The sequence below is a fragment of the Strix uralensis genome, chromosome 3, assembly GCF_047716275.1.
Source record: "Strix uralensis isolate ZFMK-TIS-50842 chromosome 3, bStrUra1, whole genome shotgun sequence".
Lineage (NCBI taxonomy): Eukaryota > Metazoa > Chordata > Aves > Strigiformes > Strigidae > Strix > Strix uralensis.
Window position 1 is genome coordinate 41,767,454 of NC_133974.1, and position 26,122 is coordinate 41,793,575.

General features: G+C 43.8%; 1 protein-coding gene across 1 annotated transcript in view; it reads right to left on the minus strand.

Moving 5' to 3' along the window:
- Window positions 1-894: 894 nt before the first annotated feature.
- LOC141941762 (gamma-aminobutyric acid receptor subunit rho-2-like) overlaps window positions 895-26,122 on the minus strand; it is a 42,870-nt gene continuing 17,642 nt past the window's right edge. Inside the window, exons 3-9 of the mRNA XM_074864736.1 lie at window positions 19,631-19,698; window positions 15,769-15,992; window positions 11,681-11,763; window positions 7,703-7,843; window positions 7,309-7,461; window positions 5,060-5,256; window positions 895-1,349 (exon numbers count right to left, since the gene is read on the minus strand). Of these exons, the coding sequence (XP_074720837.1) occupies window positions 1,041-1,349; window positions 5,060-5,256; window positions 7,309-7,461; window positions 7,703-7,843; window positions 11,681-11,763; window positions 15,769-15,992; window positions 19,631-19,698 (1,175 nt within the window). The 3' untranslated portion in view covers window positions 895-1,040. The remainder of the gene's footprint in view (window positions 1,350-5,059; window positions 5,257-7,308; window positions 7,462-7,702; window positions 7,844-11,680; window positions 11,764-15,768; window positions 15,993-19,630; window positions 19,699-26,122) is intronic.

Consider the following 26,122-nt stretch of genomic DNA (forward strand, 5'->3'; position numbering starts at 1 on the left):
TGAATTGGGAGAGGCACACTGGGATATACAGTTTCTCTGTGGGCTGCACTTTCCTCACAGCAGTGGGGAAAATCCTCAAAAGCCACTGGTGCTACCCTCAACACTGTTTTCTGCTTCTGGAGAGAGAAAGTGATGGTCCCAGAGACACTGCCCATTCACCATGTGCTCTCTGTACCTGCTACACATCAGCTTCCCCTCTCATTTTAGAGGGCAGGTGGCAGATGCTACATATCATGTAGTGAGCTCAAGATATATGGAGAACACATGCCTAAACCTTCCTGTTTTCATTACCCATGTACCCTGGCAGCCATCTTCTGTGAGTCTGTGGGCTTCTTTGCTCTGCTTCATGATCACTCTTTACTTCTAATCTGGACAAAAGTGACCACTGACTCAAACATACCACCTGCACTCTGCAACCAACCCTCTTGTTCCTGACCAGTCAACAGTCCTAATGGTATTGATGAAGGTCCTATCCAGAGAAAGTAGAATTCAGACCCTAAAAGGAGGTCTTCTTCACAAACCAATGGAAAGAAATATGATGTTCATATGCCAAAGAAAAATAAAAGGATTTGCTCAAAAGCAGAGATTTTGGAAAGGAAAGGCCTCATTCATTTCCCTTACAGGAGATGCACTGTCCAGCCCTCCCTTTCCAAGTTGCATTTGTCTAACCCCTGACAGCCCATGTGAGCATTGTCTCTGGTTGCCCATTGAGCAGCAGGCACCACCAGCATGGCCGGCCCCAAATGAGCATACAGCACCTTTTGAGCGAATGGTGAGCACATATTTTCAGGTATGAGAAATGACGTGTCATAAAGCAAACGGGAGCTGGGGTGTGGTTGGAAAGCAACCATCACAGCAGGTTCCTCTATGATCCTGGTGCATGGAGTTGCCCACTGGAGGATGTGTCCTCCCCTTTACCCTCCAAGGAAGCAATAAATTAATCAGTTTTCTGACTTTGCATTCAGATTAGACTGAAAAAGAACCAACAAAAGAGAGTTTTGTAAATGTCTTCTGCTTCAGTCACTGCTGTTCCAGCATGCTTAGCTAAAGACAGACCAATATATCAAATTAAAAAATATGTAGGTGCCTGGAAATATTAATCTTGAGTATTTATCAATTGCATGACTGTTCTGGATGATGCGCAAGCCCACATGGCCCTTCAGGCCTCTCTTTCTTGGTGAATGACATTCATTGCTCATAGCTAAGTGCACAACCATCTTTTGTTGTTTTTCTTCCTCTGGGACCATCTGGTTTCTTGTATATCCCGCCAGGCTGTTGGCATCAGATTCACTGCAGTTTTCATCCAGCATCATAGTTTGTGAATGAGGTATTCCACATGTACATGGAAACTAGGAACATAAACAAGAAATAGAGCTGAACACTGGAAGAACACATTAGCAACAGAAATGATGTCTTTCTGTTAACAGACAGCTTGTAAATAGTTGAGCCTAAAAATTTATTTGAGATACTGTAAGTTTCTCTTTGAACAAAAAAACCCACTTTTTTTTTTTTTTTGCTTGCATTCCAAAAGGAAGAGGCATGGTTCAGCTACACTGCTTGGACAAACAGCTTCAGAAAAGATTAGAAAAATGCTTTAGAAGACATAAAAACTAACTGAAGGGTTTTCTTAGCTAGGTCTGTTCAGCCTTGCTATCTTGAGTTTCCTTATTTGGCAGGCTTTGTGTTTATAGATATGCAAGGACAAGATGCAGTTTTATCTATGGAAATTACTTATCCAGTACATGTTATGGAAAAAAAAGGTCCAAGTTCTGGTTTCACAGATATACATGTTTTCTTTGTAAATCTGATTTTAAACCAAGGAGAGGACCAGTTAAAAGCCTAATGTAAAATCCCAGCTCTGTTGAAGTTAATGTTAAAACTTGCATTGACTTCAGCAGCACCACTATGCATCCCACAAGTCTTGAAAAAACAGTGAATACAGGTAGAATTTTGAATAGCAAATACTGTCTTCTACTGTTAAAAATCTGCAGGTTTTCTGTCCTAGAAATATGGTTTATATATTTGTATGCAATGAAAATGGACTCCAAAGCCTCCTTTCTGATAGGAGTTCCTACCTCTGATTCCCCACAGACTGCTGTCCTTACCCAATTACATTTTGCCCCTAGTTCCCTCCTCCACCAACTTTGATGTGTGGATTTTCAAAGGACTTGTTTTCAAGGATAAGTTCAGCTAAAAAAATTAAGTATATATACACAGAAATGTATATATCCTGAATATATATATATAAAATGTATATATATCTGAATATGTAATATTCAGGATGCTACTAGAACACTCCGCAGTCAAGGCTTTTTCTTCAAATTATTTAACAGATCATGCTGCTTACTGAAAACTTGAAAATCAGCTTAAGAATTGTTTTCTGTGTTCTAGTCATAACCAAATTATTTTGTATCAGCAGATTGTGTGCAGAAAAATATGACAAGTTTGTAGCCCATTTGCTTTACTTGGTAGACCCATCACTTCAGGAATTTTTTGGAGCACTCCATGGGTACAGCTGAACATCGGTTGGGTTGTGAGATGTATTTTATACTAAGCAGGTATACGTAAAAAAACCCCAAACCCCCAAAACCCCCCAAAAAACAGGGTAAAATTACATCAGGCTCTTTATCATAACTGATGACAGGTCTGGGAGATGGTAGGTGGGTGGAAGGGAAAGCAGTTAACAACAATAAGCTAATTGCTGCAGGACCCAGCAGAGGAAGAAATTCTACAGATGTACTCTTAGCCCCCAAGTCAAATTACAGCTCCCATGGCTTCATGTACATGTGATGACAGTCACCCGTATGGACAAGGGAGCCTAACGTGCTAGAAACCCACCTCTGCAGAGTCTGAAATTACACCCATCTTCACATAGGCACATACATGCAGAGGTATGCTACATAATTTCACCCTGAAACAATTTTAGTCTATGTCTACACTAATAAATTAAACACTGCCAAAGAGCCTCCCTGGGCATGGGAACTCAGCTGACAAAACTATTAGAGTGTCAGAAATGTCTCTGGTCTGAATTTTGTCCAGGAGAAGCGCCAAGAAGTTCCCATGTACGGTTTGGGAATAATCATGGGGCACAGACCATTTGCCATGGGCTGTTCACAGCAACCACTATGATTTCGAGGGAAAGAAGGTTTACTTTTAGATACTCCATGCCCATCAGCCTTGGTCCCAGGCACATATAACTTCTTAATGTAGACATAACATAGAGCTCTTCTCTGGGGAGCCTAACATATTCGTATTAGGATTTTTGGGGTCTTTGATAGGAGAGCAGCGTTGGCTGACAAGGTCTACGTTTACAGTCTCTTCCGCTTCTTCAGGAGCAGTCACGTACATTTTGTCACAATCCCCTCAATTATCTCTGTTCCCATTACCACCGCTGAGGATTAATATTGTCACATGCTGAAGACTGGATAGAATATTTTACCTTATGTAATAAAAATGCATTTGCTGAATATAGAATTCTCAACAAGACTCAATAAAGGGCAGATTTGTGATATAAATAACAAGCTACACCATCACTGGATGTGAGAAAACGTTTCTGAAAACCTAGCAGAACAGTTACAAACCCTCTCAAGCTCATTTCATCCTTCCAACACAGTTAAAGGAGAGGGGTTTTCATCTTTAAAAACAAACAAACAGACAAACAAACAGGTTTATTCTAGGCAAGTTGAAACTAGCAAGGATGATTTTTGTTATTTCCTGTGTACTGTCAAGATGCCGTCTTCTTTGGACATGGAAAGTCTGAGCAGGGCTGGCTAAAAGGCCACAGATCACTGCTCATGTGCAGCAAGTAAGACGTGTTTGACTACCTGTGCTTGCACAGAACATCTCTACTTTGTGTTGCAGAGAACTGCTGGGCACTGGGAGGGGACTAGGATAAGGGCATAGATAAATCAAGATACTTAGGACCTGTTGAAGTAGCTTTCCAGTATCACACTATTGTTGAGAAGGTCTTGGAGACAGGTAAAATTTTGTCACAGGAGTCTGTTGAATTTATTCCAATCGCTTTTAAAAATGTATCTAACTAACTAAATTGTTTATGAGATGTCAACTAGGAAAGGTACTGGGCTGATGGTCTATTCTGTAGTTCAAGGAAGTCACGGGAAGAAGTGCGAGGGGAAGAGAAGGACATAGAAAGCCAACAGAGTAGTTCAGAGAGGGAAATGACATGGTCAAATCATACGAAAGATGATGTCTGCATTGGCATTTCTGAAATGCTGATACAAATTTCTCCCAGAGTCAAAGGCAGTGGGTGACCAAGGTTACCTGTGAACTAATATGAGGAGTTCCTAATGGGAAGAAAGAAGCTGTAAAACATGGTGATGTTCTGGGTGTGTGGGGACTGAAAAAATTTGGTCCCAAGCCTTAGTGTTCAAAAGGTAATGGTGTTTTTTTTAATTACAAAGAAGATGGGCTCACAGGTCTGCAGGATAATTCAGGCTGAAAGGGAGCTCGTGAGGTCTGTAGTCATATTGTCTGCTCACAGAAGGGCCAGGCTGCTCAGGGTTGTATCTGGTCAAATCTTGAAAAACTCCAAGGATGCAGGATAACACATTTCATAGCACATTAAAAAGTACAAGCATAAACTTGGGTGACTGTTTTTTGCATTTGATAATGGGGAACAACTCCACTATTACATCCACTGAATCTAGTTTCCAGAGTAAAGGTGACTGTAGAGGGAGGAAATGAATTTGCTCCAAATAACACCTTTAGCTTAAAAATATAGCAATTGTGGCAGCTGCAGTGAAGTATCAGATTTGATACTTTCCCCTCTTTTCACCCCCACACAGTTCCAGGTTGCAGTTTTCTCCAGTTCAGATCACACTCTCCTCTTCTCTGATGTTTCTATGAAGACCCATGAGACCAACTCCTGTTTTTCTGGTGTTAACAATTCAGTCTGATGTGAAGCAGTCTAAACAGATTATACACACATGGATGTCAGTGTTTTCCCATTTATAGATACAAACCAGTCAATACAAAGACCAGATCAGCTGTAAGAAAAAAAAAGGAATAAATAGATGAACAAAACAAATTTTTTTCTCACCCTCTCATGGAGTTTCCTCTCCTTCCTCTCTTGCACTGTAGTCAGGTAATTCACTGCTGCGTATTCCAGCACCGAGAGGAAGACAAACACAAAACTGGCCCACAGGTAAATGTCCACTGCTTTAATGTAGGAAACACGAGGCATGGAGGCGTTCACCCCAGTGATGATTGTGGACATGGTCAGCACGGTGGTTATCCCTGGAAAGAACCAAGAGAAATAAATGTTATTGACTAATACAGTCTGCAAGGCTTTTGTCTCAAGAAAAATAGAAATTATGCTCTACATGATGCTCCAAAAGATGTTAGATATGAAATAAATTTGTGATAAGTATCTCTCCTGCCAATGCAGAGCTGTTCCACTGCCTGCACTTCTGTGTACATGATGGGTTTAGTTTTGAGGAGCAATGGAGCAGCCATCATTTTGCTAGGAACAGCATTTAACTCCCTCCTTAACCTCTAGGGTTTTAACAAAATGCTTAGAGTCCAGTCTGCTAAGAGCATTGGTGACAAGGACTCTTTTTTTCCTAGCTGTACAACTCTGTGTCACAGGCACTGCCAGAAAGTAGCCTCATATTGACTTTTGGTCACAGCTAAAGAGGATTTGATCTAAATCACTGATCTTAAAAGGGACTTGCAATAATGATAAAATGTTTTGCATGAAACCATGCAAAAGAAAAGAATTATGTTTTTACCTCTAGGAATATTTGTCTACAGTTCAAGCTGTGGGAATCAAAAAGTTTTGAACAACAACCATTGTTTTATATATATAGATGTGTGCATGTGTATGTGTTTATAAACATACATGTATGTATTTATGTTTGTATACCTACATGTGTGTGTGAATATGTATATATATACATATGTGTATGTAAATATATATTTAGACAGATATAGATAAAATCCTGCAAAATAGTATACACTTTGGATCATCATGGAGAGAAAAACATTTTCAAGTTTCCAAAATAGAGAATACAGCCAAAAACATTCATAGCTACTTCAGCCATTTCAAAACAGTGACCATTGTAAACACAGCTACTGCTGTTCACTTTTCATCAAGATCTAATTTTTTTAAAATAATATCCACTGAATGCATTTCTTTCAGTGGAGTAGACTCTCGACTGCCTCTTCTCGTATGTTTGCTGAAGTGCATAGCTCTCTGAGACAAATTTGTGGGTTGAAATACTAGTTTTAAGCTTTCAGTACTGGAAGCCTTACATATTAACATTCAGAGATTTTTCCTATTACATTTTTCCCTTCCTCTAGCCTATGCATGGAATGATAAACGAATCGGCTCTTTTTATGCTCATCTGAAAGAATTTCCTGCAGTCCTGACATAGACAAAGCTCCTCCTGATGGGTGTTAGGTGTCCAGAGAGGCAGCCTGGTGTGCACAGGATTTTCAAGCAGCTCCTTCTTCTCTTTCCTACTCCCTCAAATAAGGGGCCTCCTTAACCCAGAAATGTTGGACCCTCAGTGAGAGGCACCCTTGGGAGAGAAGAAAAACAACCTCCACTTCACCTCGGGGCTGGTGACCTCTCATTCTCAGCACTGCAGATGTGAAAGGAAAGCCACGTTCCCTTCACTGCCCCACTGTTTTCTGAGGCCTGATGTTGCAGAGATGCCCTGAATGTCCCCAGGGGCACACCAGATGGAGGGACACCTAAGTCTACAGGTGCTGATAGGACTAGATCCCTTGCTGTCTTTCTTTACCAACTTTGTGAAGATGTGCCACATTGTCACCTTCAGGCAGTCTGGAGAAAACCACCAGCCACAGCACCAGTGCTGGCTGGTTGGGAAGACACATATCTGGGTTGGGACACCCGCAGTGGCAGCTGGGACATGGCAGTGTCCTGCTCATGAAAGGCACTCATGAAAACGGTAACAGAAGCCTTTAACTCCCTGTAAGTGCCTAAACTCCTGGGAAACTCTACCCTCACTAATGGCAATGTGTGTCTCAGAACATTGAGTCTTGATTCAATGACTCATAAATACTGAAACCTCTCTTCTCTGCCCAACTTTATTTTTAAAACTACAGCCATTTCTGTCCTGAGCTAAGTATAAATCAGGAGGACTGCTTAGTGATGAAGGACTTAAGACAAACTGCAAGTTTTACATTATATTCATCATCAAATAAAACAAAGATTTGCTTGCCCAATATCTTTAACCATCAAAATGAACAGTTCCCTTTCCTGTCAAAACTACCATGTTCAAAGATTTTCACACAGTCATGGCTTGTTGCAGTTGTTCTCACCCAAAGAGACTCTGGCAGGAACTGCTCGGCGATCGATCCAGAAGGACACCCAGGACAAGATGACCATGAGGGTGGCAGGGAAGTAAGTTTGGAGTAAGAAGAAGAAAATGTGTCGGCGTAAAGTGAAGTTTATATAGAGGCGATTGTACCAACCTTTGAGAGGAGGAAAGCCAGAATCAGTGAGAACAGCCTGGATGGTAAGCACAGAGACAAGATCTTTCTGTTGATCTTTTATTTTTAAAGGGTAGTGAAAAGAGAAACCAATCTTTCAAAACATGTATTGTCCAGACTGTGGAGACTACATTTCAGTGACATACAATCCCAAGAGTTCTCTCACAAGTAGTTAGTACAGCGTTAGGTTTAGCAATAGTATTAAATCACAAAAGGCCAATACCTGTGCTACTGTAGAAAGCCAGTCGTGATGTAGTGTGGAATTTTTGTATCAAAAACTGAGACAAAGAAATCTTTTCATCAGTTTTCAGAGATTCATTCCCATTTTTCCAATACAGCATCAGCTCTTCATCAGTGTAAGCGTCTTTGGGAAAGAAGAAACATGTTGTGATGTGACTTTAACTTGGAGGGGAAACCAAACTTAATAATTTGGTCAAAATTAACAAATGCAAAGGCATCTTTGGCATGTCACAAATAAGTTTGCTAACAACAGCGAGTTAAAAGATCTTGCCCTATGATATACCATGACAACAACAACAAAACAAAAAATCCAGGTCATCCTGATTCAGGGAAACACATCCTCTTGTTACTCCACACTAATGAAATGACAGCTAGAATGGTACTTTTCTGAGCAACACATATCAAAAATCATAGACAAGGTATTGCTAACTGATAAGAATAACTTGGGAAATAGTCATGGGTAAAACACCTGTATTTAGGGGAAGGAGGAAATACAGACACCTCAGACTCAGAGAATGATAAAGCAAAAGTGATAGGTGTGATTTGAATCAAAAGTCTAGAAATAAAATATTTCTATAAGAAAGACTTTAAATTAAAAACTTAAAGAATTAGTTAGCGCACTAGGCAGCAGGAACGGGGAATGAAAAAAAGGTAATGAAGATGGTCTTGATGATGCTTGGCTGGAACACATGGCATAAGAAAAGAGCCTGGGGTAACTGGGTTTGTTCAGCTGGAAGAAGAGCAGTCTGTGGTGGGGTCCAACTGCTGCCCTGCTGGGGGTCATAGAGAAGATGGTGGCAGGATTTTATCAGACTCTTCTCCAAGATGCAGAGCAAAAGGACAAGAGGCAAGGGATCCAAGTTGCCGCAAAAGTTTTTTTTCCAAGCAGGAAAAAGGAAAATTTTTCAGAATGAGGGCTGTCAAACATTTGAACTGGTTGCACAGCAAAGTTGTGGAGCCTCCGTTACCTTGGAGATGTTCAAAACCCAACAGGGCACAACCTTGAGCAACCCACTACAGAGCTCTTCCCGCTCTGAGCAGGGTATTACAGAATCACAGACTCACAGAATCATCTAGGTTGGAAAGGACCTTGAAGATCATCTAGTCCAACCTTTAACCTAGCATTGGCAGTTTCCAACTACACCACATCCCTCAGCGCTATGTCGACCCTACTCTTAAACACCTCCAGGGATGGGGAGTCCACCACCTCCCTGGGCAGCCCATTCCAATGCCTAACAACCTGTTCTGTAAAGAAATACTTCCTAATATCTAGTCTAAACCTTCCCTGGTGCAACTTGAGGCTATTGCCTCTTGTCCTATTGCTTGTTACTTGTTTAAAGAGACTCATCCCCAGCTCTCTGCAACCTCCTTTCAGGTAGTTGTAGAGGGCGATGAGGTCTCCCCTCAGCCTCCTCTTCTCCAGACTAAACAACCCCAGTTCCCTCTAAGCCGCTCCTCGTACGACATGTGCTCCAGACCCTTCACCAGCTTCGTTGCCCTTCTCTGGACATGCTTGAGTAATTCAATGTCCTTTTTGTAGTGAGGGGCCCAAAACTGAACACAGTAATCGAGGTGTGGCCTCACCAAGTGCCGAGTACAGGGGCAAGATCACTTCCCTGTCCCTGCTGGCCACGCTATTTCTGGTACAAGCCAGGATGCCATTGGCCTTCTTGGCCACCTGGGCACACTGCTGGCTCATGTTCAGCCGGCTGTCAATCAACACCCCCAGGTCCCTCTCTGACTGGCAGCTCTCCAGCCACTCCTCCCCAAGCCTGTAGCGCTGCTGGGGGTTGTTGTGGCCCAAGTGCAGCACCCGGCATTTGGCCTTATTGAAACTCATCCAGTTGGCCTTAGCCCATCGCTCCAGCCTGTCCAGATCTCTCTGCAGAGCCTCCCTACCCTCGAGCAGATCAACACTCCCACCCAACTTGGTGTCGTCTGCAAACTTACTGAGGGTGCACTCGATCCCCTCGTCTAGATCATCAATAAAGATGTTAAACAGGAGTGGCCGCAAAACCAAGCCCTGGGGGACACCACTCGTGACCGGCCACCAACTGGATTTAACTCCGTTCACCACAACTCTCTGGGCCCGGCCATCCAGCCAGTTTTTTACCCAGCGAAGCGTGTGCCCATCCAAGCCTCGAGCAGCCAGTTTTGCCAGGAGAATGCTGTGGGAAACGGTGTCAAAGGCCTTACTGAAGTCGAGGTAAACTACATCCACAGCCTTTCCCTCATACAATAAGCAGGTCACCCTGTCGTAGAAGGAGATCAGGTTTGTCAAGCAGGACCTGCCTTTCTTAAACCCATGCTGACTGGGCCTGATCATCTGGTTGTCCCTCATGTGTTGTATGATGGTACTCTGGATGAGCTGCTCCATCAGCTTCCCAGGCACCGACGTCAAGCTGACAGGCCTGTAATTTCCTGGATCATCCTTCCGACCCTTCTTATATATGGGCATCACATTGGCCAGTTTCCAATCTGTCGGGACCTCCCCGGTCAGCCAGGACTGCTGGTAAATGATGGAAAGCAGCTTGGTGAGCACCCCAGCCAGCTCCTTCAGCACCCTCGGGTGTATCCCATCCGGTCCCATAGACTTGTGTGTGTCTACGTGATGCAGTAGGTCACTGACTGTCTCCTGGATTGCGGGGGGGTCATTCTCCCAGTCTCTGTCCTCTGGCTGAGGAGGCTGGATTCCCTCAATACAACTAGTCTTGTTATTAAAGACTGAGGCAAAGAAGGCATTAAGGACCTCAGTCTTCTCCTCATCACTTGTTACCATGTTTCCTCCCGCATCCAGCAGGGGATGGAGGCTCTCCCTGGTCTTTCTTTTGCTGTTGACATACTTATAGAAACATTTCTTGTTATCCTTGATTGCTGAAGCCAGGGTAATTTCCAGCTGGGCTTTAGACCTCCTGATTTCTGCCCTGCATAGCCTCACAGCCTCTTTGTAATCACTGTGAGTGGCTAGTCCCTTCTTCCAAAGGCTGTAAACTTTCCTTTTCTCCCTGAGTTGCAGCCAAAGCTCCTTGTTCAGCCAGGGGGGTCTTCTCTGTCGCCGGCTTCTCTTACAGCACGTGGGGACTGCCTGTTCCTGTGCCATTAACACTTCCTTCTTAAAGAGTGTCCAGCCTTCCTGGACCCCTATACCCTTCAGGATCGTCTCCCAAGGTATCCTTTCAAGCAGGTGCCTAAACAAGACAAAGTCAGTCCTTTTGAAGTCCAGGATGGCAGTTCTGCTTAGCCCTCTCCTGGCCTCTCTAAGAATAGAGAACTCTGTTATTTCATGATCGCTGTTCCCTAGTTGTATTGGAGCAGATTACTTCAAGACCAACCTAAATTACCCTGTGATTCTGTTGTTTGTACAGGAAAAAATCAGTTAAATAGCTGGGAAGACCTCAAAACAACTAGATGTTAGTCTTGCCACACCCTGGAGAAAGTTTACAGAACAGCCACAAAACTCTTACTGTTTACATCACTTTCTCCACAGAACAACTCCTTCCCAAAGAAGCTGAGCACAGGTCACAGTGTTTGCAGGATCAGGATTATTTCATATGTAAATGACATTGGTGATGAAAATTAATGACCATTACAATCAGCTTTTTTATTGTTACACTTGAAAGCAACACCTTCCCATCAGAAACAATGAACAGAGAAAAACTGTCCCACAGATTTCTCATCAGCAAGCTGCTGAGAACCAGGATATGTTGAACATTTCTGATCGTGTTTTTTTTGAAAGTGCCATCTATTAAAATTCATACAACAATGCTTTCCTTGCAAATTCCCCTGTCTTGCAGCATAAGGGCTACACATACAACACAGTAAGTCAATAGGAAGACTCTTAGTAACTCTGATGAACTATTCTTTTAGGCTCTAAAATAGACTGTATTCTGAAATGTGTCCAGTCTATGCTTGTGCAGCCAGCCATGGAGCACATCTAACTAGATACACAGATATAACATACAGCTTTCCAGCTCCAGAGAACACATCTGAGAGTCCAGGGGGAAGCGGCTGAAGTCCATGTTGCACATTTGTGTCACTGTGATCCTACAAGTCGAAAATGAGAAATGTTGGTTTCTATGAGGAGTAAAGAAGGGAGAACATTATCACAGATAAATCATTCTGCAGCTTTAAAACCAGCAATTATGTATGATGTTAGCATAAAATCCCCAGGAAAATTCCTACCAATTCTTTAAGTCCAAGAGAGGTGGGTTATACACAGAAACCCAAAGGAAGCTGTAATTTCAATATCAATCAAGGACCTAAAGCACTATCTTGGACATTACAGTAATATTAATGTCAGTACAGCTACTTCCACTGTGTTTTATATTCAACTATTTCCCTACAAGGCAACAACATAAAATAACTTTACCATTTACATTGGAAGGTCCCCTTATGTCCAGTTTGATTAAGGTTTCCTCATTTTCTCCATTGCTTAGTTCCCTCCATAGTCACCCCAACAATGACCCAAGCCTAAGGAACGTGACCATTCTTATTGCAAGCCACAAAATTCCTCCAGTATATACATTATCAAGGGAAAAGCAGTTCCTTTCAGTCTTTGATCAAATTCTTTTAATTTGGGGGATGAATTTCTGGGGCAGGGGGTATAAAATGGGTGCAGCTGTTTTTCAACAAGTGAAATTTGCCTCTGTCAAGTTCATGTCCTAGCTAAAGAGCTGCAGCAATAACAGCTCCAGTTTTCAAATGAGTCCAGTTGTGCACAACATTACATAACAAGTTTTCCAGTGTGTCAGTGAACTTTCTCTTGTGGACAGATTTGCAGCGGAGCTCCCGATTTAGTAGGGGCAAATCAGCTGTGAGTCATTGTTTCAGAGGCTGACTTATGTTGGCCATGACCATTTTCTAGATTCATTGCAGATGTTGATAAAGAACTTTTCTTCTGTTCAGGGGATTGTGACCCAAATCCTGCTCTGACCTACGCACTCATCACCCCTGAAAAGCACATGCTCTTCATTTTGACTATAAAATTAGAGCAAAATTTTGCCATATGAGCAAATCTTAAAGAAGATTTTTAGGGAGATGATCCAGAAGGTATAATGTAGCAGTGACCTTCCCTAGTTGTGTGTAGCATCTAAGCATTGTAAAACTCTGTTTCACTACAATGTGCTGTTTTCTTTCCTCGGGGTCACCTAAACTGTCATACAACCTGTGGTCATTAACAGTTTGTTAGTCAGGGACAGCAGAGAAACTCAGCTCATCAATAAGATATTCCTCAATTAGAGTGCAGTGTTCAGGTGGCCTTGAAAGCCCAAGGCCCAAATGAGGAACGAAATGTGTCTCAGCCCAATGCCAGCCCCATGCAGACATAGCAAGACACCTGAGGGCATTTCCAGTGCCACTGGACACCCATGGTTTGTCAGCAGGACCACGTTCTGAGTGTCCTAAACACCACCAGGCCCAAATACCATGCAGATTGTTGTTCTTAGAGTTTACATATCAAATTATCCATTTAACTCTTGTGTGGTCAGCTGTGGTTAGCACACATCCCTCTCTCCTGTGGGTAACAATAGAAAGTCACATCACCTCCTTGGCAACTCACAGAAAATTTTGAGAGCAAATACTCTGCATGTAAGCAAATGAGCAGGTCTGAACAGAGCCAACGTTTGCCATTAAAAATACTTCTTCCTTCATTTTGGTTGTTGAGCACTGCTAACAAGTGGTGTGCTGCTGGCTCCAGCACATGAGAACTGCAGGGTGTGAACAATGGAAACTGGCTCAGTTACATTGAGCAACATCTGTCGAGAAGGTCCCCACCCTCCTCCTGCTCTTCTCACAGTGCTGACTCAAGCCTACATCTAATCTCCTTCTTCATTTTGCTTTCTCCTTCTTGTCTCTCCTGCTACATAGCACCTTCATACTCATCCAGTTCTAATACAACACACAGTGTCTTTAGGTGCTTAGTTAAGGTGTGGATAATCAGACCTTTCATGCAATATATGGATTTATCAAATGGGTTCAGAACAGGAAAAGTGTTCCTAGTGTTTGGTCAAGATGAGATTTTCATCATTAAGACCAGGCAAAAAGAAGTGGCCATACGGTGCATACTCTCTTATGCACAAACATTTTAATAATTTGTCCAGGGTTTTTTAAAAAAAAATCAGTAGAATTATGTTTGGCCTATGAAACCAGTGAACTTTGGAGCCCCCTGGTTCAGTGGTGCTTTTTCTTCAAAGATAAATAACCTCCTGAATCAAACTTCATAGAAAACCTTTCCTGATTTTTGAGAATTATTTTACCATAGCTGAAGTAAATAAGTTTCGGAAATATCCTAGAACAGAAATCTTTGGCTACAAAACATTCAAAGGTCACTGTACACTGAGACCACATTTTCTGTCCTAGGGAAATATCCTTTTGTCTTGGCTCTCAAGCTTTTCTCCTCTGGCAGTGTATTTTTCTCTACACCTCTTTTTGCGTTCTTCTGAAGGAAATTAAATCTGCTGGGATTCTGATGTGAGCAGCCATAAAGGTGGCCTGGTTAGAAGAGGGAAATTACTGAGCAAAAGAAAATATATGCTGAAAAATATTGACAGAGTAAGGCCTGCCAGCCTAGGAACCAGGCATGTCCTTGAGAAGCACAGACGGCCTCTCTGAAACACAGACGGGATACTAGAAACTGGAGACATATTGAGATACCATTGATAAGCACACATAAAAGGGACTGTAAAGGCAATTTATTGTCTGAAAAGGTGGGAAATGGTCTGGAAAATAAAAATTGGTTTGAAAGAACAGAAAATGTCATCATCTATTGGCCGTCACAGGTGAAAAATATAAACTAACAGCCCCTATTGGCTGCTCAAAGTGGTAGTGTCCTACACCCTCTTATGTCTCTGTGATATAAGGAGGACATAAATTTTATCCAAAAATGGAGCTTCTCTCTCCATTAACTTCCCAGGCTGCACATACTTTTCCATTCCTAAACAGGTTGAATTCACTGCATGAACTTTCTACCAGCTCTTGGACTCTCATTGCGGACACCAGGCTGACTCAAGACTCTGTGACACAGAGCATCTCCAAAGTGAGACTCTGTCTGGTTTCTCATCAGTCCCCTTCTGGGCCCACTTTTGAGGTTGTTTTGGTTTGTCCTCCCATCCATGGGATGATTTGGTTCACTTGTTGATGGTATCACTTGATACCACTATTATACATCCATACAAGCAATCTATTATAACTGCCGTTATATTGTTGACGAGTTGCTCCACTAGTTATAAGTTTGTAGTAACCTGTAACAGTCTATACCTAGTTAGTTATTGCTGTTATTGGCTGTTGCTATATGATTGGTTGATACTATATTATTAATCACTGATAGTAATTTGTAATAGCATGATATATATATTCACTTTATTAATCATAGGTATACTTGCTAGTGGTGATTTTTGTGGTATTTTTGGTAATCTGTAATGAGGTAGGAAAGTTTAGAAGACTAAGACTCTATGTCCTCGTGTATTACAGAATCCTGCAAACCCACAGTCACGATCTGTGTACATGCGTAGTCCAGGTAACCCTTCAGGTCATGACAGATGTGCCTCCTCAGGATTCTTCCAGCCAACAAATCTGCTAGAAAACCAGGGACTATAGCGCATCTTTAATGCTGCCATTTCAGCTTCAATAAACTTAAACCTTTACATCAACACGCAAATGCTAACCAAAAAAACCCCAACCTTTTTCTAGACAAACAGGAAGCAAAATAGGATAATTATAGAGGTCACCATCTGGTATATCAGCAGCTTCCAGTTTAATCACACACTGACCCCGGGACAAACATTCCGACTCGAATAAGCCCTCCTCTGACTGCAAAGAGTTAGGGGAATGTTTCCTCCAGGAGGAGATTATCCTGTTACTGCCCACAGCATGGTTTCTCACAGCTTCCTGCAAGGCATTTTGTACTGGCCATGCTGGAAACAGGGCTCTCATCAGCAGTGGGAATAGCAGGGTTGGCAGTAGCAGTCCTGGTAGTCACCAAAGCTGTGCTGGGAGCAAAATTGACAGCAAAGCCTCAGCAGATGCTCAGGAGCAGTGGGGCTGCACCATTACCTCATGCTGTAGAGGACATGACCATCGGGGAACACTCGCAACATGATGTTGTCCTTGGTGGTATCGTGAATGAAAGACCTTTTGGAATGCACGAAGAAGACATCAGGAACCCAGATCTTCTTCACCAGCCTGCCATCGAAGGTCACGCTCTTGTTGGTGGTGCTGGGAAACGAGAGACGCTCATCCTTCCAGTAGTGCCTTAAGTACAGAGTCATAGTAAAATCCTTCAGAAAAAAAGAAGAGAACCAGAGAGAGGTCTGTCAGTGTTGGTCTCTGCATCTAGGAAACACCAGAAGGAAAACTCACTCCTACCAGGTAGATTAAATCCCTCCCCTCTCAACTGCTGTTTCTTTCCTTGACCAATGCTCTTTGTGAATAGATTTTCCTGACAAAATACTTTCAGACAAAACAAAACAACCAATCAATGTATTACAGTACCCAGTAATGTTCAGTCCCAAAAGGGATATAAAGATGCCCGAAGAGAAGCACCTCCCTGCAGAAACGATTCTTCAATCCTGGCAAAATTATCTTGAAGGACTATGGCATCAGTAGCATGTTCAAGAGGAAAAACTTTTGAAATTAGCTTAATGGTCAGGCTAAACACCAAGGAATTTATCCCCAAAGAACCAAATTGTTGCAAACAGCAACCACGTGAGGGAACTGTTTTTCTTACCATACAAATGTATAAATAAAGCTCCCTTCTAAGCTTGTAGATGGGGCAGGAGCTTTAGTACACAAAGGAAAACATCTGTTTGTTGATCCCAACCTGGCAGCTGCTGCTTTCAGAGCTGAATCTACTCTCTCATGCTGAGAGATCAAATACACTTGTTTTTTTTATATTGCCAATTAAGTGAGTAGTTATGGGAGCCATAGCTGCCAAGTTCAGGCAGGCAGCAACACAGGCTGGGATCTCTTCCTAACCACAAGGCAACTGCTTTCTAAAACCACCACCACCACCACCTCATTTTGTTTTGCCGATGACAAACCATTGGTTAACCTGACTCTCCATTTCAAAGGGTTGTCTGGCAACAGTCTTGCATCGCCAATAAGTTTTTCATGAATTTGTCAAAGAAGTCTCTAGTGCTAGTCCTCGCCTTGCTGCCCTGCATGGGGCAGAGCTGGCCGGACACCTCCCTCTCTGACCATGGCAAGGATCTTCAGAGGGACACTTCTGCTCACCCATCTGCAGGTCCCCATCTTGGCAGACTGGTCCCAGCCTCCACCTCTGCTCCCACCAGGGATGCTGACTGCTCCTGTTCCCTACTGGACACTGGCCATCTTTCCCTTACAACTACAGTCTCAAAGAAACACTTCCAGTGATTGCTGCTACCGGCAGGGATCACGTTGCAACCTGGCTGGAGGAGCCAGCCTCAGGGGCTGGACATCAAACTCATCAGCTTGACCAGAGCTGGGAAAAAGGAAACCAAGGAAGAGGCAAAACTGATAATTTCTTAGGACACAGTGCCAGTTACACCAGAAGTCAAAAACGGGGTAAAAAAGAGCCTGGCTATTCAGGGTCACCAGCCCCCACCTCATGGCCCTGGGCATGACATGAGATGAAGGGACATCAGTACCCTCAGCACACCTTACAGTCACCATGGAGGAGTGGGGGAGAGACTGCCTGTAGGGACAGCGCGGAAAGGGGCACAGAGGTTGCCTGCAGGACAGTGTGGAAAGGGCCACACCACTTTCCAGACCATCCCTTTCCTTGTCCCACCAGGCAGAAGCCCTCTCCTCTCTTGCCTTCAGCCCCTTCTTTCTCCAAACAGGCCTCCAATGGCCAAGACACAGGGCACCAAGTGCTGCAAACACAAAACCAAAGTGGCAGCTGGCAACAGCTTCTAAATATAAAACCCAACTTACTGATGTTTTCTTGTAGTGTGAATCAAACAAGGCAGTTTGCAATCACTAACAGCTTGTTCCTTTCTGACCAGCACACGCGCTAGTTACAAGGTGAGAAAAGGGGTTTATTTCAGCACTCATGAGTAGGAAAATCCCTTAGGAAACAAGTTTTACAACAAACAGAGAACGATAGTACCTGCTGGAGGCACAGTGAATAAGCATACACAAGTGCCTCATTTTTGGCAGCACATTTTGTGCTTGTACCACAGTCCAGGCAGCCTCAAGAGCATGCCCCGCCAGTGCACACAGCAGCAGCCCATCCATGATGACTGGAGAGGCACCAGTTTTAAAACCACATGCTTTAAACAGCCCCTGACTGCTGTCACTGACATGCTGTCTGACGAGTACAGTGGGTTGCAGCTGGTGACATTTCGATCTGGTGCTTCTTTGGGGCACCAGGTACCTGCTCCAGCAATGATGGGTAAAGGACTGACCAACCGAGGGTACGATTACTAGGGCCACTAACCCTTCAGTGTGGTTAGAATCAAGCCCTGCCTGCAGCTCCCCCTGCCTTCAACAGACAGATGAGGAGGGGACCCCGCTGCAGGCACAGCCAGCCCAGGGCCCCTGGCCGTGCAGACAGCTTACTGCCCACTATCCTCTCCGCAAACACCCATGCTGGGACAGACTGCTGGAGAAACAAACCAACATAACCCAGAATGACCCGGGAGACCATTCTTCCACCTCAAATACAAGTCAACAACTGCTGTGGAAAGTATTTGTCTTGTGTTGGGAAAATAAGACTGTGGAGTTATCAACAGCAAAGGGAGAGAACTGACCTCAAAGCTCCCTGACAGGCAAGACTTCTGTTGAAATCAGATGTTCCTGACAGAAAGCGCTGCAGGTTATTTACTTGCACTAATTAGGTCTCTTTGCTGCTCTGACATTCTCTTGATATACTAGAGCCCCAAGTCTCCCTGAGACAAACATTTTGTGCACTGACAGCTCCCTCCCATGAGCTTTATTGCACGCATCCCCCCCATCCTCTCCTTCCATATCGAGGCAGGCAAGGTCCCTTGCTTTAATGAAGATGTAATTTCATCACAATAAAAATGTCCAATCTAAAGATCTTCCTTTAAGTCTTCATGTTTTGTCTGGACCAGAGAAGGTGCCCAAGAGCAGGGAGAAAAAGGCAGAAGGAGGAAGGAACCAAGAAGCTTCCTCTTCTCTCTATGTTCCCCTTTCCACTTCTCTTTCCAGTGTTTTCATTCCATTTCCAATAGTGAAAAAAAACCAAAACCAACCGAACAGGAAGACGCATGTGAATATGCCTTTGGGAACACCTTGAGAACTGTTGCGGGTTAACAACTGCATGTACTTCTTTTTCTTTTTTATTTAATGAACAAATAAAGATACTAAATCACAATTGATCTTGGTGCAAATTTACTGAACAGCATCATCAGTGACTGAAAAACTATACCCCCACACTAAATTCCACTTTGGCAGAGGCAGTTCAGGGTCCCCCTGACAGATCCCACTGACGTGCCTCAGTGAGGTTACTCCCAGTGACGAAGAAGGAGCAGCTCCTTCTCATTTACATTGCCAACTTAATTTTCTAATGCACCTCCCAGAATCATGCATTTAAAACAAATGAACTCAACGGTTCCCTAAAGAAGAAAACTTGCCGTAAATGCAGCTTATGTGAACTTCACCATATACCTTCAAACCTTCATACACAGCCATTTATATTTTTGGTTGTGATAGATCCTTCATAGCACTGATTATTCTCCCATTTAAGGTCCCTTTTCCCTTCATACTTTTAATCTTTATCTGAAGATACAGAGATAAGTCTTTGATCACCTGGTTTTATCAAGTCTTTAGTTCTGAATATCAGATTCTTTGAATTTGCCAAATGCAGCTATTACTTTCACCTGACCAATCATCTGAAATTCACAAGTTTCAAGTGGGAGGGACTTTTTCATGTCTAGAAATAGTTGAGGTTTAAAAGAGGATTACGTACCATGTCAGCCTCAGAAATACTGTCCAAGCTTTCAACTTGCACGTCCACCCCAACAGGAATTGCAGGGCCTGTAGGAGAATGACATTTTGATATGTAAATAACTGTTCTTTCATATCATCTGCATTTAATTAACACTATAAAGTGGCATGCAAAACATTTCTGAATTTATGTTAGACTTTTCTGTCCATGATTCTTCATGAGGGGGCTGGGAGAAGAGTCAGTGAATAACCATGTAAGGCCCCTTTGAAACACTGAATTATCTTCCCCTTGGCATGCACTGCAATGTTGACACTCTGCCCAGCTAATCCAGAGTTTGGATGGAACATCTGCATACGTTTTTAAAAACTAAGCCATCCCATCATAAATTTTAGGCCTTTATGAACAAATTTAGCCCCAATAACAGAGGACTGAGAAGTAGAAACTGCAAGCAGTGAGCTTTTCCTTTCCTATCAACAAGACAAGCTACATTAATCTCTCAAGAGCCCATCACCATTTTGATGCATGTGACTCATTGGTTATATTACTAGTTTTTCACAGTAGTTTTAAAATTAGCAACCAGAGAATTCACAAGAGTAAATAAACAGAAAGCTTCCCATAACAAATGCACACTCCTCTATTACTAGAAACCCTGTATAAAAATTCCTCTGTAGACTGCTGCTCATTAATGACCAGGACCTCCTCGGGTTACTCAACTTCCCCATAGTGTGTCCTCACACAGCTTGTTCCCTTTTCCAGCACACTGAGGAGGTAAGTGCCAACAGGGGTGTGCACACCAGGCACAACCCACTGAGGCAGGTCAGCAGGAACTGCTGAAGAACAATCCAGGTGGATCCACTGTGACCTTGAGCAATCCGTGCAGGCACATCTGGGACTTGCCCAGCAGAAATGAATTTTCCAAGGACCATAGTGGTCTCCATGAAGGTTTGCAAAGATTTTTAGCACTTAGATTTTGAACCGGATTAGCAGTTGGATGGTATTTAAGAGGCACCACAATCCCTTTGTAGATCCAGACCCATATTTGCGCAGTGCCGTGCACAGCAGGGCCTGCTGCATGCATGTATTAAGCTTCAGTAACTTCTTCCTCAAGACCACATCCAATCTCTGAATACACTGTAAGCCTAACAAGACAGCAGAAAAGTTGTTCTGAGAAAGCAGCACACTTTTGCAAGCTGCCATCCGTCCTGCTCCTGTACCCACCGCAGCACGCAGAGACTCCCATGAATCTTCGGGGTTTTTGAACACGACCTTATGTTTGCCTCTGCTGGAGAAGTATGGTGTGTTGACCCTGGATGGATGGCAGGTGCCCACCAAAGCTGCTCTATCACCCCACTCCTCAGCTGGACATGGTAGAGAGAATATAATGAAAGGCTCATGGGTCGAAATAAGAACAGGGAGATCATTCAGCAGTTACTATCACGGGTAAAACAATTTGATTTGGGGAAAAATTAATTTAATTTATTACCAATCAAATCAGAGTAGGATAATGAGAAATTAAACCAAATCTTAAAAAAACACCTTACCCCCCCTGCCTTCTTTCTGGGCTGAAATTCACTACCTCCTCCCCCACAGTGGCGCAAGGCGGGCAAGGGGTTATGGTCAGTTCATCACATGTTGTTTCTGCTGCTCCTTACTCCTCAGGGGGAGGACTCCTCACACTATTCCCCTGTTAGAGCATGGGGTCCCTCCCATGGGAGACAGTCCTTCACAAACTTCTCCCACGTGAGTCCTTCCCACAGGCTACAGCTCTTCATGAACTCCCCCAGCAGTGGGTCCCTCCCACAGGGTGCAGTCCTTCAGGTACAGGCTGCTCCAGCGTGGGTCCCCCACGGGGTCACAAGTCCTTCCAGCAAACCTGTTCCAGCGTGGGCTCGTCTCTCCACAGGGCCACAGGTACTGCCAGGAGCCTGCTCCAGCATGGGCTTCCCACAGGGTCACAGCCTGCTTCAGGCATCCATCTGCTCCAGCATGGGATCCTCCCTGGGCTGCAGGTGAATCTCTGCTCCACCATTAACCTCCATGGGCTGCAGGGTCACAGCCTGCCTCACCATGGGCTTCACCACCGGCTGCAGGGGAATCTCTGTTCCATTGTCTGGAGCACCTCCTCCCCTTCCTTCTTCATTGACCTTGGTGTCTGCAGAGTTGTTTCTCTCATATATCCTCACTCCTCTCTCTGGCTGAAATTGCACAGGTTTTTTTCTCCCTTCTTAAATATGCTATCCCAGAGGCACTACCACCATCACTGATGGGCTCGGCCTTGGCCAGCAGTGGGTCTGTCTTGGAGCCGGCTGGCATTGGCTCTATCAGACATAGGGGAAGCTTCTAGCAGCTTCTCACAGAAGCCACCCCTGTAGCTCTCCCACTACCAAAACCTTGCCACACAAAACCAATAAAAGGACAAAGAAGCACCAACTCATCTTCAGTAGGGAAAGGGTAATCGCAAAGCCCATGAGACAAGCTGATTACTGTGACTGGTCCTGATACAAATTTTGACTGGCTTTGATAAGCCAGCCACACTGAATTACAGCAGAGCATGCTGACGGTGACACCGTCCCCCTTCCACACACACGGCTCCAGCCTGTTGCGCCCACACCATCCATCAGCAGCTGTGCTGGGTACAGGAACCCTGCGGCGAGCCCTGGGGAGCAGGACCAGGCTCCTCAGCACCACCAATCCAATTTAAGTGACTGTTGCCCTCAGCAATGAAGCTGAAACACGGCTAACCCAGAACTTTTAGATGACTCCTAGATGCTTACAAACACCTACATGTCACATTCAGGCATGCAATTCATGGTTAAAAAAATGCCAGAAAACATTTGCTCATTCCTATTTGTGTCTTGGTGGTGTCTGTCCAAGCTGAAGGGTGCTTGTCTGGAAGATTTACTTGGGGGAAAATTTCAGTTAATCAGCACTGACATATCTCTTAGAGCCCAGCGACTTCGCTAAGATTTTTTACTCCAGGGACACAAGCCCATCTTGCTCCCTTTCCTGTCTCCCTTTCAGTTGCTTATATAGTATAAGGAATCACTGGAGGCCAACGAAATTCTCACCCTGTTGGCATTCAGTTCCCCTTCTACCAGGTATTCCCTGAAACAGGGAAAACCCAAAAGCCCCAGACTGCACCTGCTATGAAACACAGACATGCTGTCACAAACGCATCCATCAGCAGAGCTGGGCTGAGAAGTGCTGAAGAATTTTTCCTCTTGCAAACAGGGCTTCACAACACAGGTGTGCTCATTCAGCAGGCAAGAACAGTCCTCAGTCCCCTCCCCAAATTACACAGGGAATGACTTTCAGCAAAGGGTGAAATTGCACAGAGGAGTAGCCTGAGCTTGCAGTGAGACCTTCTGTAAGACTGTTCAGCTCATTGACCCACAGAAAGTTAACTCAGTCAAAACCAACAGCAGCAGCAATTGGACTATTTTCTTCCAAATCAGTGACTTGATTCAGTCCAGGGAAAGATGTGTCAGGCGTCAGCCACATGTCAGCCACCAGGGCTAGAGGAGAGAGGCGTGGAGGAGGACAGTAAGTCAGAGAGCCTTTGGTGGCACTGGCTTGGCTCCTCACAAGCCAGTTCCTGCCTGCCAGGCCAGGAAATGTGCTCAGTCCCTACTGATCTGGCCACAGGACCCGACTGTTCCTCAGCCAGAGGATTCCTTTTCAAATCACCATAACTCATCAGAGAGAAGCAAATCCATGGCAAAATCACAGATATCTTTTCCTTGTTGCCCTTGCCATGTGTCCTTTCTTTTGTCTGTCTCCTTGCCCTGGGAAGATGCATTGCCTACGTCCCTGTCAGATGTGTCATTCCTAACACACAATCCAGCATCCTGCAGACAATGACCAGCACATGGCCCTTCTGTCACCCCACAAAGGCATCATCTTCTGTTTTCACCAGAGGAAATGGTGGCTTCCTTAAATGGAAATATTGTGGCAATGGCTTTGCAGTATTCTACTCCCCTTCACCCTCTTCAGTTGAGTAGTTATTGACTGTGATAATGTCTAATAAGCAAATTAGCTTATTAGAGTGTTTATGGAGTGCTGGTTTTAAGGTGGTGGTTTGTTACTTCTGGTTCTTTTCAGTTGACCTAATAAGTCATGCTACATCTCTCTACCAACCCTGTCTGTCTTACATATAGTAATTTAATGCAGTCCTTTTCAATCTGAAATCACTCTATGAGTTTATACCTTGGTTGCAGCCACACTTCTTTCTACTCTCTACAATTATTTAAGACATCGAGTAAACAAATGTTAAAAACAACACCAAGAGAAAGAATTTCTCTATGATATTCCTCCTGTGCAGTAAAATGTGGGGTTTTTTTAAAAACAAGGTAGACTGTGTAGCAAAAAGCACTGTATCTGTGGTGATAACATGCATTTTTAATGTGCAGTATAATCATCAGGGAAACGACACAAGCTTGCTGATAGACAGTGCCGTGTTGGTAGCCAGTTAGCCTTTCTTTGCTCAGATATCTCATGAAGTCATGCATGGTGATCAGGAAGAGCCTGGGAAATTATTTAAATACTTATCTATTCCCTTAATGCCTTTAAATACCCAACAGCTCTTCAGTGTAACCATATTTTTGATAGTTAACTTGGGCCTCTTCAAGAACAAGGCTCAATGCTCAGAGTAAGACACTTCAGAAAAGCTCCACGGTCCAACACAGCCCATTTCAGGGCTGGCACAAGGCTGCCATCATCCCTGCCTCTGGCTCTTTCTCTAGAAAACTTTTGTAATGAATATTATTCATTATCACACACAGCTGTTGACATTGTGGTAGTGCCCGCAGTGCTGCCATCCCAAACAGCCATGTCGTGGTAAGCACAGTGCTAACAGAGAAGACACAGTCTCTGCCAGGATGACTTCACAGCGCAATCGGGCTGTGCCAGAAGAGGAAGCCAGCAGTCAGCCATGGTACTTCCTACTGGGTCTCCTTGGTGCTGAGGGGCTACATGCCCAGCACATGCTGGGCAGCCCCCCACCCATCTTCCAGACTGCAAGAGACACTCTCTGTCTACGAATGCTTAATTTAGCCTTGATTCAGGAAATCAACACCCATCCAAAGTTTATTTACTGCTCAATTTCCATGCCTGACTGAACACTAATCACAGATTAAAAAAACATCAGCTGAAAACCAAACACAAAAAAACCAACAAACAGAATGCTGCCAAGTTAGTATTTGTCCCTCTCTCCTGTTCCTCCCCTATCTGCTCTTGAAGATAAAATACTATGTCTACGTTCTTTTCTTTTTTCATGTTCTTGCACCAAATGCTCAGTTTGGCTCCCAGATAACCAACAGTTATCTCATTGCAAGGCCAAAGTCTAAGGCTCAGTCTGGAGCTGCCATGAAGCTTTATTAAACTCAAAATATAGGGTGTTCAGTGTAAAGCTGGATGGTCTGGAAAGCCCTTGAGAAAAGAGGTCTGAGGTTAGGTGTCTTGTACATCAGTGAAACTGCTTTTACTTTTTTCTTTTCTATGGTTAATCATGAATTTGAGGGATGATAAAACATTGAGTATAATAGAGAGAGGGAGAAATAGTTTGAACTCTGGACTCAAATGTGAAGTTCTTAATACAGACAGTATGAAGATGAAACTGTAAAATTACTTATCAGTGGAAATATTTATCCTGCCTTTCTTGGGGAAAATCCTACTACAGTCATCAGGAGCAATCACTGCTTTTCCCTTCTCCCTGCTCCTCATTCAGCACCTGGAGCTGAGGTGATGAGAAAGCACATAAATAGCAATGAGAGTACATTGAGACACCAAGAAGACCCTTTGGAGGAGGCTTGGACAAGAGGCTGAGCTGAGCAGGGAAGAGTGGATGAAGATCCAGAGGGGCCAGCCCAAATGTTTCTGCCTGGGAGCTAGTGGTGGGAATCAGTTGATCACCAAGTCCTGCTCTAGGCAATAAGCATAACTGATAATGATATTTGCATATTCACTTGGTCTATCACTCTTCAACACTTCTACTACGATGCAGTTTTACAGAGGCATTTGATGAGAGCAACATTGTAAATGCATGCAGTGTCTGAAGCAAACCAGAAGCCCTGTAAAAAAATGCCCTGTTTAAACCACAGAAACAAACCCTGGGTTTCCTTAAAAGTCATCTTGGCTACAGCACATACCATTGAATTAACGGCTGTTGATCAGTCACAGAAAGATGTCAAGAGATCTTTGGTCTCACTAATCCTTTGAGTCAGCTGGGAACTGCTAGCTTTTTAATCGTGTCTCTCTGGAAACTAAACTGTTGAACCACTGGCGGTCCAGATGCTTTGCCAAATTCCCCATCAAATGCCACTAGGGATGAGCAAACAGAAAAAAATCTCGTTATTGAAAGGGAGCAGAGGATGAGGAAGGTGCAAATGGGAAGGGAAAAGAATAGCTGAGATGGTATCTGACACATTGAGCAGATAGACAGAGGACAAGTAACTTAGACTATAGCATTAAAAGCACAAAAGCCCTCATCAACCAACTTTTCCTTGTCATAAACAA